The sequence below is a fragment of the Carya illinoinensis genome, chromosome 3 (assembly GCF_018687715.1).
Source record: "Carya illinoinensis cultivar Pawnee chromosome 3, C.illinoinensisPawnee_v1, whole genome shotgun sequence".
In the NCBI taxonomy this organism is placed as follows: domain Eukaryota; kingdom Viridiplantae; phylum Streptophyta; class Magnoliopsida; order Fagales; family Juglandaceae; genus Carya; species Carya illinoinensis.
The window spans coordinates 3,313,011-3,338,467 of record NC_056754.1 but is presented as its reverse complement, the minus strand read 5'-3'; the positions used below and the strand labels follow the sequence as shown (position 1 = coordinate 3,338,467).

The following is a 25,457-nucleotide window of genomic DNA, read 5'->3' as shown; positions in this document are numbered from 1 at the left end:
TTATTGAGAAATTTGAAGACGGCGGGGAACAGTGGGGGAATGGAGTGATAGTATCACACCCATCTCAAAAATGAATTCTTTCAAAGAATAAAGTGAATTCACCGCAGCAAGCTTAGCTAGAACATTCGTGCTCCAAAATTAACTGTGACAAAAGCTCTTATTTACACCTTCAGGCTTCACTGCCCATGACTTAGGTGAAAGAAAAAGTAACAAAAGATCAAAACCACAAAAACCACCCATATAAAAACCCTACCCAGTAATTACAACTTGAACCCAAAAAAAAATTCACAAATGAGAAAAAAAGGCAACAAAAGAATAAGAACTTCGAACGCTTTACTTCAAAACTCAGACAAATTAACCCCTACTTGTCTGATCCACCATGGAGTCAACGCTCAGTCTGACTCCCCAATTCAAGCAATTCCTCCCAATCTATGCCTTCATCCTCTTCTTCCCCGCCTCTCATTTTGATCATCTCAAGCATTCTTTTCGCCTTTTGTTTTGCCCGGTCCCTTCCTACCGTCTCCACCTTCTTCATTACTTCCGCCAACTCAACTGCCATGGCCAACCCTTTGAACCTCAACCCACCATGACTCAGCCCATATAATGCAGTAACACAACTCTCCCGAGCTGACTCGGACTTCAACTCGACCCCCCTCAGCAACCCGACAAAACATTCCACCGCGCCAGCATCCAACATTGCAGCCCGCCCATCCGGACACCAAGCCAAGTTGCTTAAAATGAGTAGTACCCGACCTGTCATGTGACCCGACCTCACCATGCCCAATAATATGGGAACCGACCCGAGTTTCACCAACTTAGTCCGATTGGTTTGAACGAGTGAAAGATGGTAAAGGGCAAGCGCCGAGTCGTGCCGAGTCCGCTCACTCTCGGATCGGAGCATGTGAATCAACGGCTGCAATGCACCCAAAACGCCAATGGCTGTCTTATTCCCATCATCAAGGGCTAGACTAAAGAGTGCACCGGAAGCGTGCTCCTGCGCCTCATGGAATCCTCCCTTCAAAACATCGATCAGAGGAGGAACGATTCCTGAACGTACGATCTTAACTTTATTGACATCCTCTAAAGACAGGTTCACTACCGCCGCGACTGAGTTCACTTGAATGGCCGAGTACCTGGACACGATCAAAGATCGGAGGGTTGAGAGTAACTGAGGAGTACAGAGGTGGGCTCTCGTGTCCTCTCTGGTTCTTGTGATCTGTCTCAGCGAAATCATGGCCTCTTCGATCTCAAATACCTGTGGGCTTCTAAGTTTGGCAAAGATTTCCTTCTCTTCTTCGGTGTAATTATCGTCTAGGATTTCGATTTCTGAGGAAGAAGACGAGTAGCAGCTCGGCCGAGTCGCAAGTTGCAGGGATGGGGTCGATACCGAGGTCGCGACCGAGTCGTTCGAGCTCGAGTAGGAGTGAGTCTGGCGGCACCGATCCACCTCTGTTACTGCCTCCCCGAAGTTCACGCTCGGGTTTTCTTGAGCCCCTTGGATTAGCTCTTTGTCTAAGATTATGACCTTTTGGGCTTGGTTCTCGTTCTGGGAACCTCGTTTCTTGGCCTCAGCCTCCACTAATACACGGACGAACTTTTCCGCGGTGTTGGAATCGATGGTTTTTGGAGGGTCCACAGAGAAATTCTTGCACCAGTTGAGAATGGTGGACCTGAGGGCGAGGTTGGGGATAACGGAGGAGAAGTCGGGCGTGGACGAGCCCATAAGGGTGGGCGTGAAGCCCAGGGCTTGGCAGGCTCGGACGCAGGCGCGTTCGAGTGTGTGGCCCGAGGAGACGATAACTGGGTCGGCCATGAGAGACCCGGAAATGGGGCAGATAAACTCCTTCGGGGGTTGCTTTGTTTTGAGGTTCAAGGGTTTTGAAGAAGGTAAAGATGAGAACTTGCCAAAGAAGATCTTCCATTTACGCCGGGGTGTGGCAGTCTCTGTTTCTCTGTCGTTTTCTAGTACCCATTTGGGTTGTACAGGCTTGTGAACGACGAACTTCATCATACCTTCTTGAAACTCCATTGTCGCTTTGTCAATCCCGCGACATTCAGTTCAGCATCATGGGTGAACCAGAAAGGAATTGCAACAAATGTTGATGAAAGCACATAGCTTTCAGGTTAAAATAAATTTAGAGGAACACAAGGTTGTGGAATTCAAAAAGTTGTGTTGACAGTTGAGGAGCATGTTAACTTATGACTAGGCCTCTAGGTGGTAAGCAGAGAGAGAGAGACAGAGAGAGAGAGAGGTTGTTGGGATAGTGTGACGAAAGTGACGATGTGGTATTGGTAGAGTACCAGTATGGGCGGATTCCTTTGCTTTCGGAAATCTGGGCCAACGAGAAAAGTAGCAAGGATGCTCTGGGGGGGGGGAACGGAACGGGAACGGGGAACCTATGGATGATCGAGTTCTGCTTTACTATAATGTTATCTTGTTTAAAGCCATTTGAGTTTGTCTCGAGTGTTTACGCAAGTGAATGCCCCCCAATCAATGCAACCCGTGTTAGAAGCGTGTTTCGTAATCAAGAGGTTGATTTGGATTTGGGTTCAATAATTTAACAGAGTCCGGCACAACATGTTTACAGTGACACATCAATGACCATCATTATGTTTTCCCAATCTGAAACCGAAAGCCGAAGATTTTATATAAAATTAATCCTGAGTTATGTCCTTCAGTATCTATTACTACTCTACTCATCTTCTGAAAAGGTTTTTCACTCCGTGACCCAACAGAGGTTTGGGTGAAGACTGATGTGGCATTTTCTCGAGTCTTCATCTGATAAAGAAACTTTTTTTTTTTTTTAAGAATTATGATTATTATGGGGCCATTAGTGGTAGACAATCCTTTATTCTGCTTTAGTGCTCCACTGTTAATCAAAAAGTTAAAGAACAGGAGCTCTCAATTCTCCCTTTTGGTCCAATAATTTTATTTTTGTTGGCTAATCGTTTTGACTACTTGGGCATGGAGATCATCCAACTAAAGTCACCCACAATACCACTAGTTCTTGTAATCATTGCATACTTAGTAGGTAAGTTTCTGCATTTGATAGGCATTGTAAGAGTGTTCTAGGCTGGATAATATCTCCTTTTCTCTTTCTTTTTGATTTTTCTGATTTTCTTTTTGATACAGAATATCTCGCTTTTCTTCACCAAAGTGATTGATAATTGATTCCCTTGGTTGCGCTACGGATGGTCCACCCGTTCAATTACAATTGACAAAACTTTGCAGATTTTTTTCTTTCAAAATGGCAGGAGGGGATGATCGGCTATGTTTTTGTTTGTCTTCCATAGACAACTCTATTGACATATGGTATACGAGGCCTAAACGCACAATGACAATAACAATGAAGACGCTCAAATCAAGTCCAAACCATATGCAAATTTAGAGTAAAGTACTCCTTAGAAACTGGAAAGAGGCCATTCCACCAGGATCAGGGTCGGAGGCACCTATCAGGATCAATGTCTAAAGGAAAATTCTATGTACAGTCATTTTCGCAGACTCTTTTATACACTCCAGTGATATGATTGGTTGTGTATTAAAAAAAAATTAATCCAACCAATCATATCAGTGGAGTGCGCAGAAAATACGCAAAAATGACTGTATATAGCATTACTCATATCCAAAACTATTTATGCATAAACGACTCATCTTCTACACTGACACAATCATGGCAACAATTGGTCTATATTCTAACTGCGTAGTGTCAGGCTCTCAGCTAAAAAAGCAGGCCCGTTAGGCTCTTGCTTGTACTAAATTGAAAGGTCTGTGTTTTGAGGGTTTGTGATTGTGAAGCAATACTCATGTGTATCCTGCACCAAAAATGTTCAAATCAGCTTTTCCTCTTAATAAAAATAGTTAAATCTCTTTTTGGATTAAACAAACGAAAAGACTGAACATTGCACGTGAGGTATGCCATAATTTAGGCACTAAAGCAATGAAAAAAAGAGGGAATGAACCCAATTTGGCAATTTGTACATTTGATATGCGAGAAGTGGGTGGCATCCGATGGAGACCCATTTCGCATCAAGAATAAGAACATAACGTCAAGAAAGATCTCGGATGCAATATGTGGGTATATAATATATATATATATATATATATATATACCTAATAAAGATCGATTCTTTACGTTGTCTTCGTTTAATAAAAGAGCACATGTTCAATCTTCAAATTCAATGAAAAGGGTGTTCCACCTTTACAAATTGGCATGGAGTTGGACCACTTTGGTTTAGTTTGCCAGTTGAGTCTAGATTGTGGGCTAGGCACTAGGGTCAAAGGAGACCTTGTCAATGACCTTGTCCTTGGGACCTAATTCGGTTTGGAAAAGTCTTATTGCAAGCAGAATGTGGATCGAGTTGCGCACCATTACTGATGTGGATAAAATGAAATGCGGCATTTTGTTTGGAGCGGGAATTCATTTCCTCTTCTTCAACTGTTTTCATTCCGTTTTCAATCTTTTTTCCCTCTTTCTCGCTCGAAACTCCTCAGTGTACTGAAAGTGGCAGCCCCATCGATCACCCCCTACGCTCACTCCCCCTTCTCTGTTCCGTCTATGCGAAAACCACCCCCCTCACTCTTCTGTCTATGCGAAGTCTCCGCCACCTCACCCTCCCCTCCCTACGAAACCCCCCACCCTCACTCCCCCTTCTCTGCGAAGCGCCCCCCCCCCAAAAAAATCCTCTTCCTTAGCGTCAACCACGGCTTGCATGCCACCATCGTCGTCGTCCAGATATCGCACCACAGCGACGGGACAGACACGATAGTGGACTCAGTAATAGCTGACGCTGCCGAGCTTACCGTCTCTATCGCGTCGTGCCGCATCAAATCCCCTGTTCCCCATGATGACGGTGTTGAGGCCCAGCCTCTCAACCTCCAGACACAGCCTCTCCCCCATATCGTGGTCCTTCACGATGTGGATCTTGTACGGGATCTGCGTCTCTCGTAACGGCCTTGCTAGATCTGCGGCTTTCAACACCGTGAACGCGTCGAAATCGTCCTCCACCTTTTGCTCGGACGCTTTGGTGGATGTGGTGGTGGTGCCGTCCTCGTCAACAACTTCGGTGGAGGATATGGAGAGGTCGATAGAGCTGAAGAGGATGGAGGTGGGGCTTACATGGAGGAGGATGACAGTGTCACCGGGGCGAATGTAGTGGTGGACGGCCCAACGGACAGCGTAGGCGCGCTGTCGGACTCAAATGAAAGATGGACAGCCACAACGATCTCGCAGAGGTGCTCGCAGAGGCTTTAGCAGACGAACGGACGGGAGAGATTAAACAAATATTCTGAAGCTCGTTTCGTGTTTCCCTCTTCTTTTTACTGTTTTGTTTTTTTTTTTTTTTTTTACTTACCACGTCATCAATGGTCTGCATTTTCATCCGCGGTATGCTTGCATATAGAACAACTCATTGGGTTTTAATTTTGTAAGAATATTCTCATCCGCATTCTTAAAACTTATCTTTAACTAAATTATAGAAAAAAAAAAATATGACAATTTAAAAAAACTATCTACATCCGATTTCCTAAATTAAGTTTTGATTTTAGGATGTGTGGAGAGCTCTCCAAATTTGGGGAGCAACTGTACACATCCTAAATTATTTTTTTTTATTTTTTTTGTTCTAAACTTATATTTTAATAGAATATAAAGAAAGAATATAAAGGGAAGTAAGAGAAAAAAATAATAAAGAAAGAATAAAGAAATATTATTTTCTTAGAATAAATAAAGGATAGGAATTGAGATGTATAAGGTTTTTGAAATATGATTAAAAATTATAAGGTGTGAATTTTAGCCAAATTTTAAAAAATATTATAAGGAATCGGATGTAAATGTTCTAACTTGAGGTTTGTGCTATAGTAAAGTACTTTTTTTCGACTTGAGTCTATTCGTATGTTTCTTTTAAATATGTTTGAATGTTAAGATGATCTCAAATAATTTATAAACGGTAGTGATAAAGTAATTAATAATAATAATAATAAAGTAATAAATAGTTTGTAAATAATAATAAATTGTTTGTGAATAATAATAAATAATAATAAAGTAATCTAAAACTACGTCACTTACGAAACACAATCTTAATTTGGTGTTTTTCCATATTATGTGTAAAAGTGTTCTAACAATACATATGTAATTCTTTTCGTAACACTTTACATAATTATATTTTAAAATGAAGATATTTTTATAAATTAGTGTTATTTTTATAATTTATTTTATATAAACGTCCCTAACTTAAAACATGAGTGGAAAAACTGTGTATATATAATTTTCCCTTTTTGTTTCAACTATTATAAAAACATCGGTATTCTCTTGCATCCGTACAAAAAACTCCATTTTTTTTTTAAACAGACATATATATTAGCATTAATCTAATAGAGTTACAATCAGTAGGCACAAGTGGCTAAAGAAAATTAGGCACCTCCTCAATTAGAATGTATCAACGTTAAGACCTAGATCTGCCTTTCCAAGACAATGAGCAATCTGATTGCCTTATCTCTTTACTAAACTCAGATGCCAAGCAACCATAGTTAACAAAACAGAATTCGGTGTGTTCCACAAGCTCATCCCAGTGATTTAGACTTCCTGATACAGCCATAACTCATAAGAGTGTCTACTACTTATTTTGCATCACCTTCCAATTCTACATCATAGAAAGTAGAAACCCAACTCCTTAGTAAAACAAGCAGTTGTGTATGCACCTCAAGCTTCAGCTATTGAAGGCAAAGTACAGAAAAATTTCTATAACATTAGGGAGGCAAGAACTTGATCTCTACACTCCCTCACAATAAATCCAATCCCGATCATATGCTAGACTTATCTAAAGCAATATTTCGATTAATTTTCACAAAAAAATAAAAGTCCTTAGAAGAATGTCAAGTGCCGATTACTAGGAAAGCTCTCCCGCTTTATGCGTTAGCTATCCCCTTTTGTCTTTGATAATCATTTCTTGAGAAAAATAAGTTTACAATTTAACATAATTTGACGTCATACATTAAATTATAAAAATTATTTTTATATAAAATAAATCTATTATATTGAATTTTTATTTTTATGAAAGTAAAATTCTGTACATTATTTTTATTTTTATCTTATTAAATAAAATATGATATATTTATCACTATTAAATAATTATTTATTAAATATTTTTTTATCAACTAATATGCGTCTTATCTAATTAATAAAATTAAATTAGATAAGAGTAGTCCACGGATATAGACGTGGCATACTCCCAACGCAAAACTACGAATAACGCGTAAAGCTATTGGACGGCGGACCTAGAAACATCTTTCCGAAACCGAGTTGGAGTTGTCTTCCTCCCCAAGTCGCCCAAAGCTATATAAACATACGCCTGTTGCTCCTTTATCCCTCATCGTATTACATTCAAAGAAAAGTTCAGGGTGAGAAAGGTACACATTCATTTCAAATATGGGAGGAGGAACCGAAGCTTTCCCAGATTTGGGTCAACACTGCCAGCACCCAGATTGCCATCAACTCGATTTTCTCCCTTTTAAATGCGACGGTTGTCGAAAGGTACATACTCTCCTCTCCTTTCCCAATTTGATCGACGTTGAATAATAGGTTATTATATATTTATTATTATTATTTTTTTTGGTATTCGTAGGTGTTCTGTTTAGATCATAGATCGTACAAGAAGCACGAGTGCCCGAAATCCGACCACAACAGCAGAAAGGTTGTCGTTTGCGAGAATTGCTCGATGTCGATCGAGACAACGGGGCGGGATGGAGAGGATGAGAAGGTGATGTTGGAGAGGCACGTGAAGTCAGGGAACTGCGACCCCAAGAAGAAGAACAAACCGACGTGTCCCGTAAGGCGTTGCAAAGAGATATTGACGTTTTCGAATACAAATACGTGCAAGATTTGCCAGGTGAAGGTGTGCTTGAAGCATCGTTTCCCGGTCGACCATGCGTGCAAGCAGGCAAGGGCGTCTAGCGGGCCGTGGAATGAGAAATTCTTGGCGGCTTTGGCCTCGAGGAACGCTGGGGATTGTGCCAGGACCGGACGTGGCTCCCAGTCTTCATCGAGTACCCCTTCATCCGTTAAAGCATATTGAGAGAATTTAGCTTTCAAAATGCATACTTTGTATCCCTCAATTCATTAACGTCGACATATGTCGAATGTTTGCATACTTTGTGTGCCACATTTGTAATCTCATTGTATCATTGCGCTCTCTCTCTTTTCAAAATTATTAAAACAGGGCGTGTGTGACTTTATGCTTTCAATAATCTCAATCAGCTATCTAAGCCCCGGAGCTATCATCACATTCGCCGACTGTTATCAAGATCACATATACTTATATCGTGGTCGCAACATGATCAACCTAGATTGGATTAATACGTGTGCAGTAACATATAGTTGGAATTTTCTCTTAATCCCAAATGAAATTTTGAAGCAGTATGCAAAACAAACCCTTATAATAAATATTTTCATGCTTCCATGCAATGTCAATAAATTATAACATCACATACACTCGGTAAGCTTGCTAATATTCACTCACATTTTTTAATAATACAGAAAAGACAAGTACCTCCAAATGCAGCCATTGGCCTATTTTGGTTATAGGATTCAAATTATCTAATCTCATTTCATATGATCATAACTTTTTTAAATTCTCACACAAAATATAATAAATAATTTAACTTTTTCAAATTTCAAAATAAAAATAATATTATAATAATATTTTATTTAACTTTTAACTTTTATCTCATCTCATCTGTATAAATAAATGAGGCCTTAACATTGCAGTTGTGGTGGTTGTCTCATGTCTGGATTAGGGCAAGAGAGCAAGAAGATTCTTATTCCTTGGTCCCTGCATATCATCAAGCAACTTTTGTGAGAACAGATTGATTGCTTGGTAACCAACACAGAAAGGTGGCATTAGCAGCAATTCTTACTTGATACGGTAGAAGAATATAAGACACAACAAGATACCAATAGAAGCGACTTTTGTATTGAAAAACAAAATTAAACATAATCCCTGGATTTTTGGAGAGAGTGAAGTGAGTACCATTGGGATCCTCATCTCTTTGAGCTCCGTATCACCCATCTGCCTCAATGCAGTCATGTCCACCTATAGATCAGATGATTGAACTATTAACATAATTGATCTGTCATTTCCAACGTTCACTGCTCCATATAGCAGATTTGACTTGCTTTCCCGTGTATCATTTAGCATTGGCTTATTATCTCCATTGATCAAATTAGGGGAAGCACAGACATCGGTTCCTCTCTTTCTCAAAGATTTAATAGAAGCGGGTTAATTACCTCCTCAGCTCTGAAATGAACGTTGTATTTCCCTAAACCAAGTGATTGCAACAGGCCAGCAACAGTGAGAGGTTCCTCTACCTATATTGAAAAAATAAAACACACTCAGTAGAGATATATCATGATGAGTCCATGACCATAGATGACAGACAGAAATTAAACACAACCATCTAAGTGGACGAAATCACAACTATAAACCAGCTCCTCTGAAAATAAGCTTGAAGTGGTGCAGCTTACAAAATCATACGATGTGAGAACTTTTCTGCCCAAAGCTCGTTGAGGGTGCAAGCAGTGTAACCGGCTTGGAATTTTGAGGACCTTATATTGTCAAGGGTGTAGAGCTTATAGGCCTAGAAGTAGCATTATTGCTCAAAAACCATCCAGCTTTTGAGGCATCAGCTACCCTTAATGATGGTACTTGCCGCAACTCACCAAAATTTTTCATTGGTGAGAATCCCCTAGAAGCTTTAAACCTAGATCTTTCCATGGCATGCATTTGCAACGAACGACGACTTCCTGTTGGTTCAGACCTCTGATGTGGCATGTCATGACCAGCTGAAGGCTGGTTCGTTTTAGACAACTTTTGGCATCAGTCCATCTTCCTGTGCTCTCCAATGGTCCTTTGAATTCGTTTTAGGCTTTTGTGCATCAGTTTCAATCGAGGATCATGTCGACTAATCTGGGGATCTTCACTCATATCAGGGTACCGGAGTCAGGGCAAAGATAGCATATAAAGAACAATAAATGATTAAAAAATAAAAAAACTTATATATGAGCAGAATTGGTTGTCACCATGCACTCCATTGCCACAACTCCAGTTAACACCATATCCTTGTTGCCTATAAATGGTATACAACCTATGAATATAAAACTAGAAACAAATTGTCTGACAATGAAATCAGAAACATAGATAATTAGTCCTCTCAATGCCACAAACAAACCATGATGCCTTCTTCTATGAAACTAGATTTCCGGTAAACTTTCATCCTGATCCTTATTGAAAGGATAAAGGAATAAATAAGTCAATAATTTTTCATCATTCTGACCCTTATTAAAAGAAAACACCGCACTAGACTCTTTTCACCCAGATGATCAGCTTTTTAAATGATCATTTCCAAGACCAATAGCCAAATTGCTGGCAGTGGCATTAAAGGTGCTTTATGAAAAAGTTTGGTATGGATGCCAAGCTCCGTTTGGATACTAAGAGTATCAGATAATCTGTGAATGGTAGTGACAATAATAATGAAATAGTAGTGAATAGTTTATAAATAGTAGTTAAGGAATCTAAGAATATCTAAGAACATGTGAGAACAATTGTGTTCTCAAACAGCACCCAAACAAAGCATCAAGCTTCTCCTATATTTCCTAACATAAACACGAGATATAATTTTTAATGTCTCAAGAGTCCTTGTAGTTCTATCATAATGGTAAACTAGAAACTCATTTGCTGAAAAGTATTCTAACCCACCAAGCTAAAGCATCACAAAAAAAATGCCAAAATATACTGATATTAGTTTAAATTTCTGGAGACACGTAACAACACGAACCGCTTGCTTGCTGACGATGAGACAGCATTAGCGCCACTCACTACTCTCTTAACCCAAACCGTTTGCTTCCAGTCACTGCCTTAGTATCAGAATGCGAATACGCATACTCTGATTCTCTTCCACCCCTCTTCCACCTCCCCACACACACGCAAAGCACATGCAATAAATTAAACTAGGTTTAATAAAAAATAATTTAGTCACTTCTCCAAAAAAAATTCAAAAATAAAGCAATTGTGATGTTATTATCGCCGAAATGACCCTAAAACTTGGCTTGAACAGCTTAATATACCCTTTAGGGGACCGATTATATTTTCTCTTCCCACGGTTTCCCACCAGCCAAACAGCCAAAACTCAGTCTATCGAAATTTAAATTTACTCATATAAATACACATAGGCATATGTACCTGACCAGAGCGGCCGAGAGTTACCGTGAAGCGTGGCTTCGACATTTTCCAAGAGCTAAAACGATCAACCTTCTTAGAGATCCAAGAGAGACCTATTTTACAGTTGTATCATAGATTCATAGTGTGCAAGGGGAACTCGATTCAACGATTGACCGAAGAAGATAAGTAACCCTGATTCAGGTACTTCGCCAACGACAGGAGCTCAATTGCGTGGCTTCGCTAGCAAGAATTTAAATTTCGAAAGTAAAAGCTGTGTCTGCTGGGATGTGGTGTCAACCGGTCAACTTAACTCTAATCTAATGGATAATTAACCGAAGATATTATTAAAAAACTATAAGTAATTTGATTAACTTATATATCAAAAGCTATATCCCAGTATTAATCTTGAGAACTTTATTACAAATTGATTTTGATTGTAGGCCTTTAATACTAAATTTACTAAGAGAAATGAAATAAAAATAAAAATCCCCTAAAATAAAAAATATTGACATAAACATTTAAATTATTTAATATTTTTTAATATTTTCAATAGCCCAAAACATAGTCCAAAGATCGCATCATTAGCTCGGGTAATCTAATCACGAGGCCCCGACTTTACATTGCTTACAATAAAAATTTCACCTATTTCTTTTCTTAGAAAATACTTGGATCCAGTTTCAATAAAAATTGAATTGAATACTTTAAATAAGAGACACGTGTATGTCAAAAAGTCACACGTGTCAAGCCAAGTCATTTTTAGTATTGGCTGCATTTACCCACAAGGCGCCTAAAAGACCATACGTGCCCGGGGGAAGGGATGCAATTAACATACGGCTTTTACCGAAACAAACATCGTGACAAGTTGAAAGTGAGAAGCATCTGAATATAATGAAGAAAAATTCGGGAGGGGGACAGGAAAAGCTAGATATGGTTATTGATTAGTATAAAATATACATACAATGATGATTCTCTCTCATTCTTAGCCAAATACTATGATGCCTGTTTAAACGAGTGATTATGATACACTAACTCATGTTTACATATTTGCTGTCGATTCTTTGATCTCTTCCAAGGAGATGGCCTGCAATGGCAATAGAACGTTAATTCGCATTAGACAAGAAACAAAATTCTAATTAGAGCATGTATACTTACGATAATGCTAATTGGAAGAACTTTTTTAGTAGTATTTGCAATAGTTGTGTGTGGAAGGACGAGCAACCATGCACGCATGCCTACACATGCCTGCATCTGTCTAATTTTGAGTTGTTCTTAGTGAATATCTTAATGGCAATCTAGCATCATAAACAAACTTCAACATGGCAAATCCCACTTAAAGAAAAGCCATTTAATATCTACCTCCTATTGATAGTGTTATAATGTGCTCCATCAAAATCTGGTGAATAAAAGAAGAGTGTAAATAACTACCTGTTCCTTGCCAGCAAAATCATTGTCGGGAGTGAGAAAGAGCATGCAGTGGCACTCCTTCCTGCCAAAGGAAATATAACATTTTAACTTTGCAAGACGGATTGATATAAATGAACATATGTAATTGAAGAAAATGATGATTTGTGATAGCTCACAAATTCACATGTTTAAGACTTGTGTGATTTGATAAGCTTACTATTTCAAGCCCTGTTCAATAGAAAAACTTTTGATCTTTCAATAGCAGTATATTTCAGAATACAGACTTTCAAGCAATGATTAATTCCTGAAAGAACATATCATAGCAGACCACCATAAGGTTGGAAATGTTTATGAACTATACACAATGCAGCTGAAGCCTAGAAATAAGATATGCTAGCATTAACAAATTAATAAGGATTCTGTCATTAGTTGATTTTCTCTCTCTGACAAAGATGATCAAGATGAAAATTATTGCGAAAGACTCTGTGATGCCATACAGATATCTCGCCCATATACCTTACAAATAACTGACATTAAAATTTGCCAACTAAGTTTATTTGGAGCAAATCCACATTTAAATGAGATTTAACAAAGTCCGCATACATGCTGGCACCCACATCCCAAATTAGGACAGCTAGTGAGTGCCCTCAATGGACTTCCACTTTAGGCTGTAAATAATACTTCAATAACAGGAGTTTTGTGATCTGAAGCTTTCATTTGTTCTCTCGGGTGACACTTCCACCAAACAACTTAATGTTCTGAACGAGACTAATGACTAAACCTTGCATGGCTATCAGCTACAAGTAACCCAATGAACTTAAACCGCTAGTGTTTTTCAAACAATTCAATAGAATATCTTCTCCAAACTCTTCTCGCAATATATATGCTGTCTCAGTGTTTAATCTAAGCACATATCTTCTGTAAGATTATTTGCCAACACTATCTTCCTTTGCTAGCTCAATTGATATCCAGAGTCTGTTCTCTTCCCACTTCTAACTCCATGTGATTGCATTTCATTGAATCTAATCGTGTCTCTTACTTGACCTTGTAGCTAGACTAACCCAAACTCCATGCCATGGGGTTTGAGCCAACGTAAGGCAAACTTTCTGTACTTGAAAGTGCACTTATATTCTCTCTAATGATTCTTATCGTTTACACATCCTGGATCAAGTTAGCATTCACGTTCATGCCTCAATGTACATATACAACATCAATTTCTTTTCTTGGCCCAAAAAACCTATCACTTGCCTTCTCTTAGTTAAGAAAGTGCACACAGAAAACATCACACTTCTCTTGGAACCATAGAATCATTTACCAAAATTAATTAATTCCCTTGTCCTCACCGGCCAGAAGATCAAGGACAGCTCACATATGAACCATGGCAGCTTATTCAATTTCAAAATTCCTTTCAAGAAAAGAATTCAAATATATCAGTGGCCATGAAGCCCCGATATTGTATGACAAATGCTTGCAAAGTATAATTTTGATTTCCTTATTAGAATTTTGGCAACAGCAAACAATCATCCATAAAAAACTCATAATGAGCAGGGACGCAATTATGGTCATAAGGATTTCAACTATGTTAAATCCCAATCCAGAACAATCAAAAAGAAAATATGCCGGTTAATTAGTTGCATTTGATTTCAAAATAATAAAAACATCTCTACCTTTCTCTCATAGGGACACATGGGCAGTTCCAGAACCCCTGCCCAGCCTCAGCAGGTTTGTCATCATAATGCCTGATAAAAAATAGGTACATGCATGGATTATGATCTGGATTAATATAACCCAATATGGAACTCATGATCCAGGTAGGAGTTCCACCGGACAGATAGGACAAAGAGAAAAATATCAAGGAAAAACAACAATAAAAGAGAAAATATTTACCGGCAAGGGCAAAGTGGTGCACCCAATGAATCTTTGTGGTCAGCCAATCCCTGAGTAAATATGAAGGTGAGTTTTTTACATATAATACACAAACTGACATTTGACAAACTAACAAAAAGATAAACACAATTAAAGAGGAAAATATAGAAAAGTAGAAAATAGCACAGTGAATTCCATATTAAAAATCGGATTGGAAAAGACTATCATATTTAGTTGTGTGCATTCTTATTCAGGCAAAATCTAAATATTAGCAATATCTGTTCTCGCCAACCATCAGACAAGGTCACAACTGTGCATCAATCTACAACTTATATCTGACTGATTAAGAAAACTCAACATATTCTTCATTCCACCTAATTTCTAAGAGATATACAAGAAATAGATATGAATCCATAACATTCTTTCCTAAAAATAATATATAGACACATATATATACATACAGATATCCCCATCCGCATGTATATACACATGATATGAGCTAATGCTTTCATGAACTGCTCCAACACTTAACAAAACATACCGAAATCTGGGAGATGAAAAACAGACTATAATTTGATATATTCTTCTCCCTCACATCATTCAAAACCATCTGATAGAACTTTATTAAGAACGTTTGGACGTCAATTGACATCAGATGGCAGAGGGAATCGACACATGACAAATTAAAAGGGGATGCTAAACTCCTACAAATTGATGACCCTCATAGACAAGCCTACCTGAATATGAAGATGTCAAAACATTAAAACTTTTAACTAGAGGAAAGCAAACTCATAGATAAGCAATAATGTTCAAAAGAAATTTCTCCAGAGTAGAATAGTTTAGAATCCATATAGTAATATTTACACCAGAAAACTTATTTTCAATTGACCAGAAAGTAAGCTGCTGCAGGTAAATTTGAGGATCAACATAAATCAACCATTTGTGTCATATATGATTAAATAAATAAATAATTCAATATTAATCGCCACAAAAGTGTGGCAAATCCGATCCAGATATACCTTGATAACAACAGAAGTCACTCCCTTGTCCACACAGAAGTATGTTCCGGACTTCCGAGCATACTGCTCGGAGAACTTCCTCATTATCTCAACAGACTTATCTGAAGGTTCCACTGAAAGAACAAACCAATTCAAATCAGTGTTAATCAGATTCAATTACAGCACAGCACGTTCTCGAGGCTTCCAGAAATGATTGTTTGGCACCTCTAGGTTATGCTTATAGCAGAAAACAAAGTCATATTCAGAGCGAGTTTTGATGCGAAAATTGAACGAATTATTCCGAGCAATTAATCAAGAGAAATAATATTTATAGGTCCTGGTTACCTTTGGCTCGAACGACGAGGCGGTGGCGAGAGCCTCCGAGAGGAGACGTGAGCGACGGAATGCCAACGGCGAAAGAGGACGAGGCTTGAGCTTGAAGAGTCATGGCGGCCAACGATTACTGCCTCTGCAATCACGAGGAGGGAACAGCTCTTGTTCGTGAGAGAAAGAGAGAACTCTGCGATATTTTTTCTTCGCTTATATTTGTTTTTTATTTTCTAGTTTTTATTTTAAAGCGGTGCCCGCCACTCGTTATGAATATCGGCCTAGAAATTACACGAACCACTGAACTCTCTCGATCTTGGGCCTATTTGAGGAGCTATATAGGAATTTCTTAAAATTGTCGGCCCATTGAAGAATAAAATAAAATATAATTTTTTTTTTATTTGAATGTTATCAGTCAATTACACTAATTTATATGTTAAGATGAGGAATAACATGATGTTCTTGAATTGAATTATAGTTGTATGAGATACATTAAGTATATAACAGATTTTTATGTTTAAATATGTTAAGTGACATAAACTTACGCTAAATCTATAATAAACAACATATTTACATACCAACTTTTAAGTAGCAGAACTCGTGCCAATATATTATCATAAAATGAATTGTTTCAAACTAATTATGTACCAAAGTCTGATCATAATCTTGTAATTATAAATAAAATTGTTAATAATCAGTACTAGATCAGTTAAAGCTTAGCTTTGAGTCTTACCTTTTTCCACGTAAATTTTTTTTTTTTTTTTTGAAATAAACCTGTACTTTCACTATTTAGCAAATGCTTCTGTCTATACAACTTCTGTCGTGTATGACTATGCTATACACTTCTCTTGGACAGTCTTCCATCCAAACTTTTTCTGTTTCACAAGACATGCCTAATTTTGACAGACCATGGGCTACGCTATTCCCCTTTCTATTTATGTATTGAATCGACCAACCTTGCTTTCTATACATTTCTTCTTTAACATCCTCTATTAAATGGCCATACCAGCTCCAGCATTCCTCCTTGTTATTTACAGCCCTCACCACCTCGAGTGCATCTCCTTCAAAAATAGCCTCCTTTATATTCAACTCAATACACAGCTGCATTGCTCTCCACAGGGCAATTATTTCTGCTATCACCGGTTGAGCCACCCCTCCTCAGCCTGAGCATAAGGTTAACTGGACTTCCCCTTTCACATCCCTCACTATAATACCCATCCCCATCCTCTTTAGCTTTGGATCATAAGCTGCATCCCAGTTCACCTTGACTGCATTACCCGAAGGAGGCTGCCACCTTGTAACTTTTCCTGATGGATTTATTGCTGTTGCTCTCTCCAGTTGACTATTTAAAGCTGTCTGTACATCCGTTAAGATGGTTTTTGCTTGCATAACCACCTCTTTTGGACTAGAAAAGGCCCCTTCAAAAATGAACTTATTTCGCCTAAGCCATAGGCTCCTCATGATAATGGCCACCATTTCCAACTCATCCTGACTTAGCTTCCGAAACATCAGATCCCACACCTCCTTCAAATCCTCAGTTGAGCTAGACCACTTTTGCACAGGGCTGCCTGCTTCAGACCATACATCCAGAGTTGCAGGACAATTCCACATTACATGGCACGGGGTCTCAGCTTCCCTTTTACAGATGGGACACAGTGGGTCTTCAATAATTCTTCTCTTCCTTAGATTCTCCTTTGTAGGGATGCTATTGTTTAGGGCCTTCCACACAAAAGACTTAATCACCCCCGGTAGGTTGAGATTCCAAACTGACCTCCACCCATCCCTCCACCCCGATCTGTCAGAAGACTCCCCCTTTCCCCTTCCCTTCCTCTCCACCTCCAAGTGATAAGCACTCTTAACATTGAAGACCCCATTTTTTGTATGCCCCCAAATCAACTTGTCCCTTTGACCCGCAAGGCTTATTGGGATAGAACAAACCAGCTCAGCTTCTTCTGCTATTAAAGTCTCTTTTAGCACCTCTACTCTCCAGAGACCCCTCTCAGCATCTATCAACTCAGACACCTTCGCATTTTTATCAAAATTTTTTACTGGAGATTGTAGGCAGAATGTAGATGGCTTCGGAAACCACTTGTCACCCCATATGTTTATGTCCCTCCCATCACCCACTCTCCACCTTAGTCCTTCCTTAAGAAGGTCAATGGCCCCCCACAAACTTCTCCAAATTAAAGAAGGTCCCGAGCCTAACTTAGCATGCAGCAGGCTCCCTTGTTTGAAATACTTCTCCTTTAAAATACAAGCTGACAGTGAAGAAGGGTTGGTCAGGATCCTCCAACATTGCTTTGCCAATAAGGCCTTGTTAAAGCTCTCCAAGTTCCTAAACCCAAAACCACCCTCTGCCTTAGCTTTCCCCATTTTATCCCAGCTGCACCATTGAATCTTCCTGTCATTTGTCTTGAATCCCCACCAGAATCTAGCCATCATCCCAGAAATTTCCTTACACAACCTCCCTAGCAGCTTAAAGACACTCATATGGTAGCTAGGAATAGCTTGAATCACAGCTTTCAACAAAATTTCTTTTCCTGATGGGGAGAGGAATTGGTTCTTCCAGTTGTGCATTCTCTTCCATATTTTATCTTTGATCCCACGAAAAGTATTATATTTTGACCTACCAATTAGAGCTGGTAAGCCTAAATACTTCTCATAGCAATCACAAGCCCTGACCCCCACCTCTCCTTGAATAGCCCTTCTGTCCCATGCCTTAGTGTTGGAGCTGAAGTAAATTTCAGTTTTCTGTTGGTTAAGGCATTGGCCTGATGCTCTTCCATATTTCTCCAACATTGCCTTAATAACCCTCCAATCCTTTATTCTTGCCCTGCAAAACATGACACAGTCGTCAGCAAAAAGAAGGTGGTTTATCCTTATACCTCCTCTTGTAACATTCACCCCCCTTATATCCCCTTGCTGTTCCAGGATATTGAGTAAACAGCTCAACCCTTCTGCACACAACAGGAACAGGTAAGGGGACAATGGGTCCCCTTGCCTTAACCCCCTCGTTGGTTTGAACATCCCCCCTGGTTGACCATTCAACAAAACTTCATAGGAGACAGAGGACACACATCTCATTATCAAGGCAATCCAACCTTCAGCAAAACCCAACTTCCTCATCACACCCTCCAAATATTTCCATTCCACCCTATCATATGCCTTTGACATATCCACTTTTATAGCCATGCTACCCTCCCTCCCATGTCTCTTCTTTTTCATAGAGTGAAGGACCTCATAAGCAACCACAATATTATCCGAAATTAGCCTTCCCGGGATGAAAGCACTTTGATTACTAGAAATAATCTCACTCAGAACCCCCTTCAATCTATTTGCCAAAGTCTTTGCAATGATCTTATAAAAGACATTGCAAAGGCTAATGGGCCTATAATCAGTGGCCAAAACCGGTTCAGAGATCTTGGGAATCAGAACTATGAAAGTGTGGTTCAAAAGCTGGTTAAGATCCCCTCCATTAAGAAAAGAAAGGGCTGCCTTGCACACCTCCTCCCCTACAATACTCCAGAAATTTTGGTAGAAACATGCCCCAAAACCATCAGGTCCTGGGGACTTCAAAGGTCCCATCTGAAAAACTGCTGCCTCAATCTCCTCCTTTGAGAAAACCCTCATCAATTTATCATTCATTGATGAGGTTACCTTCCTAGCCATAGAATCCAAGCAGCCGGATATTACCTCATCTGAGGGATTATTTGATTTATACACTGTCTCAAAATACTTCCTGAAAACCAATGCTACTTCCTCCTGCCCCACCCTTTCCCTACCATCTTCATCACACACATGTTTTATCTCATTTTTCCTCCTCCGCTGTGTAGCACAAGCATGGAAGAACTTTGTGTTTCGGTCCCCTAGTAGAAGCCAATCCCTTTTTGCCCTCTGCTTCCACTTTATGTTCTCTTGTTCAAGCAACCTGCCCACTTCTTCCCTTAGTAATTTAACCCTTCCTACATCCTGAGGCCCCTCCCTACTGTACAGTTTCTCCAGTTGAGCAGTTTTTTCCTTCAGGTTCTTTCCCTCCTCTTTTTCTTTCATTTTACTCCACTTAACTAGAGCACCACTACAAGCTGTTAAGGCCCTTTGAAGTTTCTGCATAGACAGACCAGACCCCCTCTCCCTCCACACTCCTTCTACAACCTGATCACAACCCTCCATAGTAGCCCATTTTGCCTCATACTTAAACAGTTTCACTCTCTGCCTTGTTCCAAGACTTCCTTCTAACAATTTTAACAGCACAGGACTGTGATCAGAGGTTCTTGCTACCATATATTCCACAACAGACACATTAAATTTTGAAATCCACTCACCATTTGCCACCCATCTATCTAATCTCTCCCTAGTGAAGGAGGAATCCGCATGTTGATTACACCAAGTGAAACCATTCCCTTTATAGCCCAAATCAAACAAGCCATTCACCTCTAGAGCTTCTCGGAAAGCCCCCATTTGTGATTCACTCCTTTGGCAGCCTCCCTCTTTCTCGGATTGGGAGGTGATCTCATTAAAATCACCCAAGACACACCATGCAATATGGCTATCAGGGCATAACCTTGCCAATAAGTTCCAAGACTCCTTTCTTTTAGCAGTTTCAGGCTGGCCATAAAAGCCAGACAGTAACCATCTTGCACTCTCACCCCCCTTGCCCATCCAAACACTAATATGCCATTGTGAAAAATTATATACCTCGACCCCTACTTCCTCCTTCCACAATAGCGCCAAACCTCCCTTTCTACCCACTGCCTCCACAACAAAACAGCCCTCAAAACCCAACCTTCTCCTTACCCCATCCATCCTACTTGCATTAGCTTTGGTTTCAATAAGAAAAACCACCTTGGGTCTCTTCTCCTCCACCATACGGTAGAGGTCTTGAACTGTCCGAGGGTTCCCAAGCCCCCGGCAGTTCCAACTTAGTAGATTCATAATGAAGGGCGGGGCTGCTCCACAGCCTCCGCCCTCCTAAGTTCCTTAATTTCCTTACCAGTAATATCTTCTCTCCTCGCCTTCCTTCCCCTTCCACTAACCTCCCCTTCCCCAACCTCCTCTAAACCCCTCTTGTGACCCACTAAACCACACACCTGTGTAGAATTTGAAATTTTTTCTCTAGCTCTCCTCTTCCATTGACCCCCTCTCTCCCCCTTCTTACCATCTCTTGGTGAAACTAACACCTCTTCCCCTTCCCCTTCCTCTAAAACCGAGACTACATCACCCCCCAAACCAGAACCCACTTCCCCAACCCCTAAGTCCCTCGTGCTTGCTTCAATTACAGTCACCATAACTCCCATTTTCCTTCCCTCATCGACCCCATCTCCCTCCACCTTACTCCCCTTTTGGCTCTCCTTCCCTTTACCCACCTGATCTGGCCCTGCATCTTCTTGAGTAAAAACCCCCCCTACTCCCCCAGTACCCTCACAGGTCCCTACGCCTTCATCCCTCTTCACACCCCTACCAAAACTCCCTCGAGGCAATCTTTTAGCCCTCAACCATGGCCCAAACTGCCCTCCACCACTCTCATCACACCCCAACTCGTGATGCACTAACCTTCCACACTTAAAACAAAGCCTAGGAAGGTTCTCATATGTTAGGGGAAGCCACATACTCCTTCCTTCCAAACTTACAGTCCTTCCCCTAGCAATCACCTTCTTCAACTCACATTCTATCCTCACACGCAAAAATGATCCCCAACCTACATCATCCTCACGGATGTCCACCTCAACTACTCTCCCAATAGAACTACCAACCACCTCCCCCGTCTGACGATTCATGTTAGCAAAAGGAAGGTTATGAATTCTTACCCAGAACAACTCTGTATCGAAATGGATCAAGTGTGGTTGAGTCCTTTCATCGAACACTTTGAGGACAAAAATGTGGCCATCAAATTGCCAAGGCCTTCCGTCCAAGATTCTGCTTCTATCCCGTAGATTTGCGAAAGTGAGAATGAAACAGTTCGAGCGAAACTCCTGGAATGCCACCGGCCTACTAACCTTCCACACCTTTTCCATTGTCTTACTCACAACTTCTTTCCCAATCTGCCGATCAATGAATATTTTCCCCACTAGACTCCTTCCTCCCAGATCACATTGCCGTTCATTCCCTTTCGACACCAGCTCAATCGGGACATTCTCCTCCTCATTCAGCTGCAATTTCTCCCAGAAATCTCCCAGCTCCTCCATGCTCCCCTTGGGACCACCACCAGAAGCCACGGACTCACACCTTCTCCACGTAAATTAAGTGCACATAAGTGGTATGTGTTGGAGAATTGAATGTTGCAGTAGTTGAGGCTGCTTGAATCGATCTCAACTAGTTCAAATTTCAAACCTCCACTAATAGAGTTTTAGATAAGAGCCGGCGGCACACCCAAAGATGATGAAGGGCATGGATGCTAGGTCTAATTTTATACATACATAGAGAGAGAGAGAGAGAGAGAGAGAGAGAGAGAGAGAGAGAGAGAGAGAGAGAGAGAGAGAGAGAGAGAGAGAGAGAGAGAGAGAGAGAGAGAGGGGGGGGGCATATATCAGCCATTCACAATGAGGGGAGCTAGGGGAATTGTAGTTATAACCACCTATAGTTGGGTGGGTAATTACCCCAAGTTATGAAGAGCTCTAGGGATTAACGTACGTACAAGGCGATCTTCTGAGAATCACATGGGCCGGGGCCTGGGGGAGATGATGCTCCCGTTGAAGGGCCAGTAGCAGCTTAATTTACTGTAGGCACGTACGTGCTTTGTCTTGGGAGAAGATTCTAGTACATATCCAATTGCAAATTCACTGAACCATCTCCATCATGCAGCTAGCATGCATGCATGCATGGTCAAACGCAGCCCCTCCCTTCCTTTTTATTCAGCTCTTTATTTATTTTCAACTTCTTCTTCTGGTCAAACAACTACTCGTTATTCCTCGATCTAAATTTGAAACAAATTAAGATGCGGTTCGGATAGTTAAATGAGATGGTTTTAAATAAAAATTAAAAATTAAATAAAATATTATTTTTTAATATTATTATTTTTTTAAATTTAAAAAATTAAATTATATTTTATATTTTATGTTAAAAAATTTAATAAAATTATAAAGATAAAATGAGAAGAAACTCTTTAACTATTTAAACAAGACCTAAGTTTGGACTGATGGGTCATTGCGAGAAGCCCAAACAGCCCTGATGTTGAGTTGAGCCCAATACTTGCATATATAATGAGGTGAATGCAGCCCAAAAGGCCTCTCGATCGATGAACTGATACCCTTAGCTATAGTTAGCACTGTTCTATGGATATAATGATTATAAATAATCGCACAAGTGTATGATCCCATCCATTTCTCATTGATTAATAGAATTGTTACATCATAAATGATTCTATAAAAAATAAATTTACATATCAATATAATTTTATATAATATATTTTATATAATTTATAATAAAATTAATTTTATGATCTAAGATACCATATTAAATCATATCAATTTATACGAATTTATTTTAATAAGCATTCTTTATAAGTAAAGCATTTATCATGATAAAATGCTGATCAACAACATGCAATAATATGGTATCTTAATAATGGCGCCGTATTATATATATATATATATATATATATATATATATATATATATATATATATATATATATATATATATATATATATATATATATATATATATATATGAGATCATGTGCCGCACATGCAAGACAATAAGGGCAAACCTCATATGCCAAAAGTCTTCCATTTTAGTTACGGGACTGCTGTCAACAAATTAAAGAGGGAAAGAAAGTCAGAAACTGATGTTTACGGGCAGATTCTTGAAAACAAAAAATAAAATACTGGAAATTGATGTTGCTTGGTCTGCTCATGATCAATCTCATGTTCCAATTCTCAGGACATCATGTGAATTAAGAGTACGTAGTTGATTACATCAATACAACACATAAAAAGAGCATCATGACATTAATGCTTGCATTTAGTTTATAGTGATCAGCATGATCATGAGGTCATTTTCCCTTTCTCCTGATCACTAGTTATATGTTGGCCATAAATCACAAGTACTACATGAATTTCTCGAAACCATTATTACAGCTAGCTAGCTAGGTTGCCACTTCTAAATATGTGCTCATGACACTACTCGTACATCCAACTCCTTTCATAATTTCATTTGTTTCGACCTTTTGACTTCTGTTGATAATTCCTTTCATTAACTTGTTTCTTGTTTTTTATCTCACATTTTATCTTTTTTTTTTTAATAAAAAATTATTATTTACACCTAATACTGACAAAAGAATGAAGAATGAAATGAACAATTTTCTTCTTCATCATGATTGCAATTAAGTACTACTAGAGGCGATTAATGATCAATTCGTTTAACTTCAGACATGTCAATAAAATTAAAGTTTTCTCCCAGCATTGCCATAATTTCCTGGAAAATGAAAGGATAATGCTAGTTTTGCAGATAAAAATCATCGAAAATGGCCACCGAAAATGGCCGCTAGATTTTTCTTTTTTTTAAGATTAAAAAAACATTTTTGAATAATGTAGTGAATATTTTTTAAATAAATATTTAAATATATAAAAAATATATAAAAAATTAAAAGATAAATAATCTATTGTGGTTTTTATATTGTAGCATAAAAAAATGAAAACCAGAAAATGTTGTAGGTTCGAAAGAAAAATTTTAAACATAAGCTCACACACCACATTTTTATTTATTTATTTTATTATTTTTTTCTCTTATCAAATATTTAATATATAGATAATGAATAGTGTTGAACTCAAAGTTTCAAGTTTTGTATAATTATATATCTACACATGAATTTTGATGATAACAAATGAATTCAAAGAATAAAGAAGTCTCAAACTCAAGTTGTCTACACAATAGAGTCAAGCACATAATGGAAACAAGCATGAGCAAGAAGGGAACAAATTCACATTAAAGTTATAAAGTAATATTGTAAATCTCTTCAAAATTCGAAATTAGGATTAATACTCAAAATTAATATTTTATCATAAAACATTAAAATACATTTTCCACATGTGCATGAATATTTTTGAAAATTAAATTTGAAAATTTTGAAAGATGATTGATTGTCATCTTTTACATGTGCATGCATTGATTAAATGGTTGAATTTTGAAAATATTAAATATGATTGATTGTCATCTTTCACAGGTTCATGTTTTATTTGAATATTTTCAAAAGTGATTGATGTTTTTTTGACTTATACAAAAGGTAGATGATTTTGTTTGAAATATTTAAAAAGTAAAGTGTGCTCCTTTTGTCATATGCAAAAAGTAAAAGATTAGGTTTGATTTTTTTGAAAAGTAAAGTGTGCTCCTTTTATCATATGCAAAAAGTAAAAGATTAGGTTTGATTTGTTTGAAAAGAAAAGTGTGCTCCTTTTGTCATATGCCAAAAGTAAAAGATTAAGTTTGAAGTTTTTGAAAAATGAATGATGTTGTCTTTGACAATTGAAAAAGAAGAACCTTTTATTTGAATTTTTTGAAAAAGTGAATGATGTTGTCTTTGATATGTGAATCTTTTTTAATTTGAATATGAAGTCTCATATGCCTATAAATAGATCATTTGAGAGTTTTACATTTACAACATCCAGAGCATACAACATTCATTCAAAGCTTTCATTCTCTCTTCTCTAAGTATTGAGCT

The 25,457-nt window shown here is 38.6% G+C and overlaps 4 protein-coding genes, 1 long non-coding RNA gene and 1 pseudogene across 5 annotated transcripts; 1 reads left to right on the top strand and 5 right to left on the bottom strand.

Moving 5' to 3' along the window:
* Nucleotides 1-112: 112 nt before the first annotated feature.
* LOC122302537 (U-box domain-containing protein 40) lies at nt 113-2,445 on the bottom strand. Its single transcript, XM_043113839.1, has one exon. The coding sequence runs from the start codon at nt 2,027-2,029 to the stop codon at nt 386-388; it is 1,644 nt and encodes a 547-aa protein (XP_042969773.1). The 5' UTR covers nt 2,030-2,445; the 3' UTR covers nt 113-385.
* A 2,162-nt stretch (nt 2,446-4,607) lies between these two features.
* Nucleotides 4,608-5,195, bottom strand: LOC122305843 (annotated as a pseudogene).
* Nucleotides 5,196-7,273: 2,078 nt separating this feature from the next.
* Nucleotides 7,274-8,236, top strand: LOC122302534 (zinc finger AN1 domain-containing stress-associated protein 12). The gene is made up of 2 exons (XM_043113837.1): nt 7,274-7,526; nt 7,618-8,236. Exons 1-2 carry the CDS (start codon nt 7,422-7,424, stop codon nt 8,065-8,067), a joined length of 555 nt encoding a protein of 184 aa, XP_042969771.1. The 5' UTR covers nt 7,274-7,421; the 3' UTR covers nt 8,068-8,236.
* A 175-nt stretch (nt 8,237-8,411) lies between these two features.
* Nucleotides 8,412-10,064, bottom strand: LOC122302536. The gene is made up of 4 exons (XR_006240484.1): nt 9,446-10,064; nt 9,279-9,359; nt 9,022-9,084; nt 8,412-8,823 (listed from the first exon to the last, which is right to left on the bottom strand). It is a non-coding gene; the product is annotated as an uncharacterized LOC122302536 (long non-coding RNA).
* A 2,054-nt stretch (nt 10,065-12,118) lies between these two features.
* LOC122302535 (ferredoxin-thioredoxin reductase catalytic chain, chloroplastic) lies at nt 12,119-16,043 on the bottom strand. Its single transcript, XM_043113838.1, has 6 exons — nt 15,822-16,043; nt 15,498-15,610; nt 14,500-14,549; nt 14,280-14,351; nt 12,634-12,694; nt 12,119-12,289 (listed from the first exon to the last, which is right to left on the bottom strand). The coding sequence occupies exons 1-6, from the start codon at nt 15,922-15,924 to the stop codon at nt 12,245-12,247; spliced, it is 444 nt and encodes a 147-aa protein (XP_042969772.1). The 5' UTR covers nt 15,925-16,043; the 3' UTR covers nt 12,119-12,244.
* A 4,688-nt stretch (nt 16,044-20,731) lies between these two features.
* Nucleotides 20,732-21,985, bottom strand: LOC122305841. Its single transcript, XM_043118366.1, has one exon. It carries the CDS (start codon nt 21,983-21,985, stop codon nt 20,732-20,734), a length of 1,254 nt encoding a protein of 417 aa, XP_042974300.1.
* Between the last annotated feature and the right edge of the window lie 3,472 nt (nt 21,986-25,457).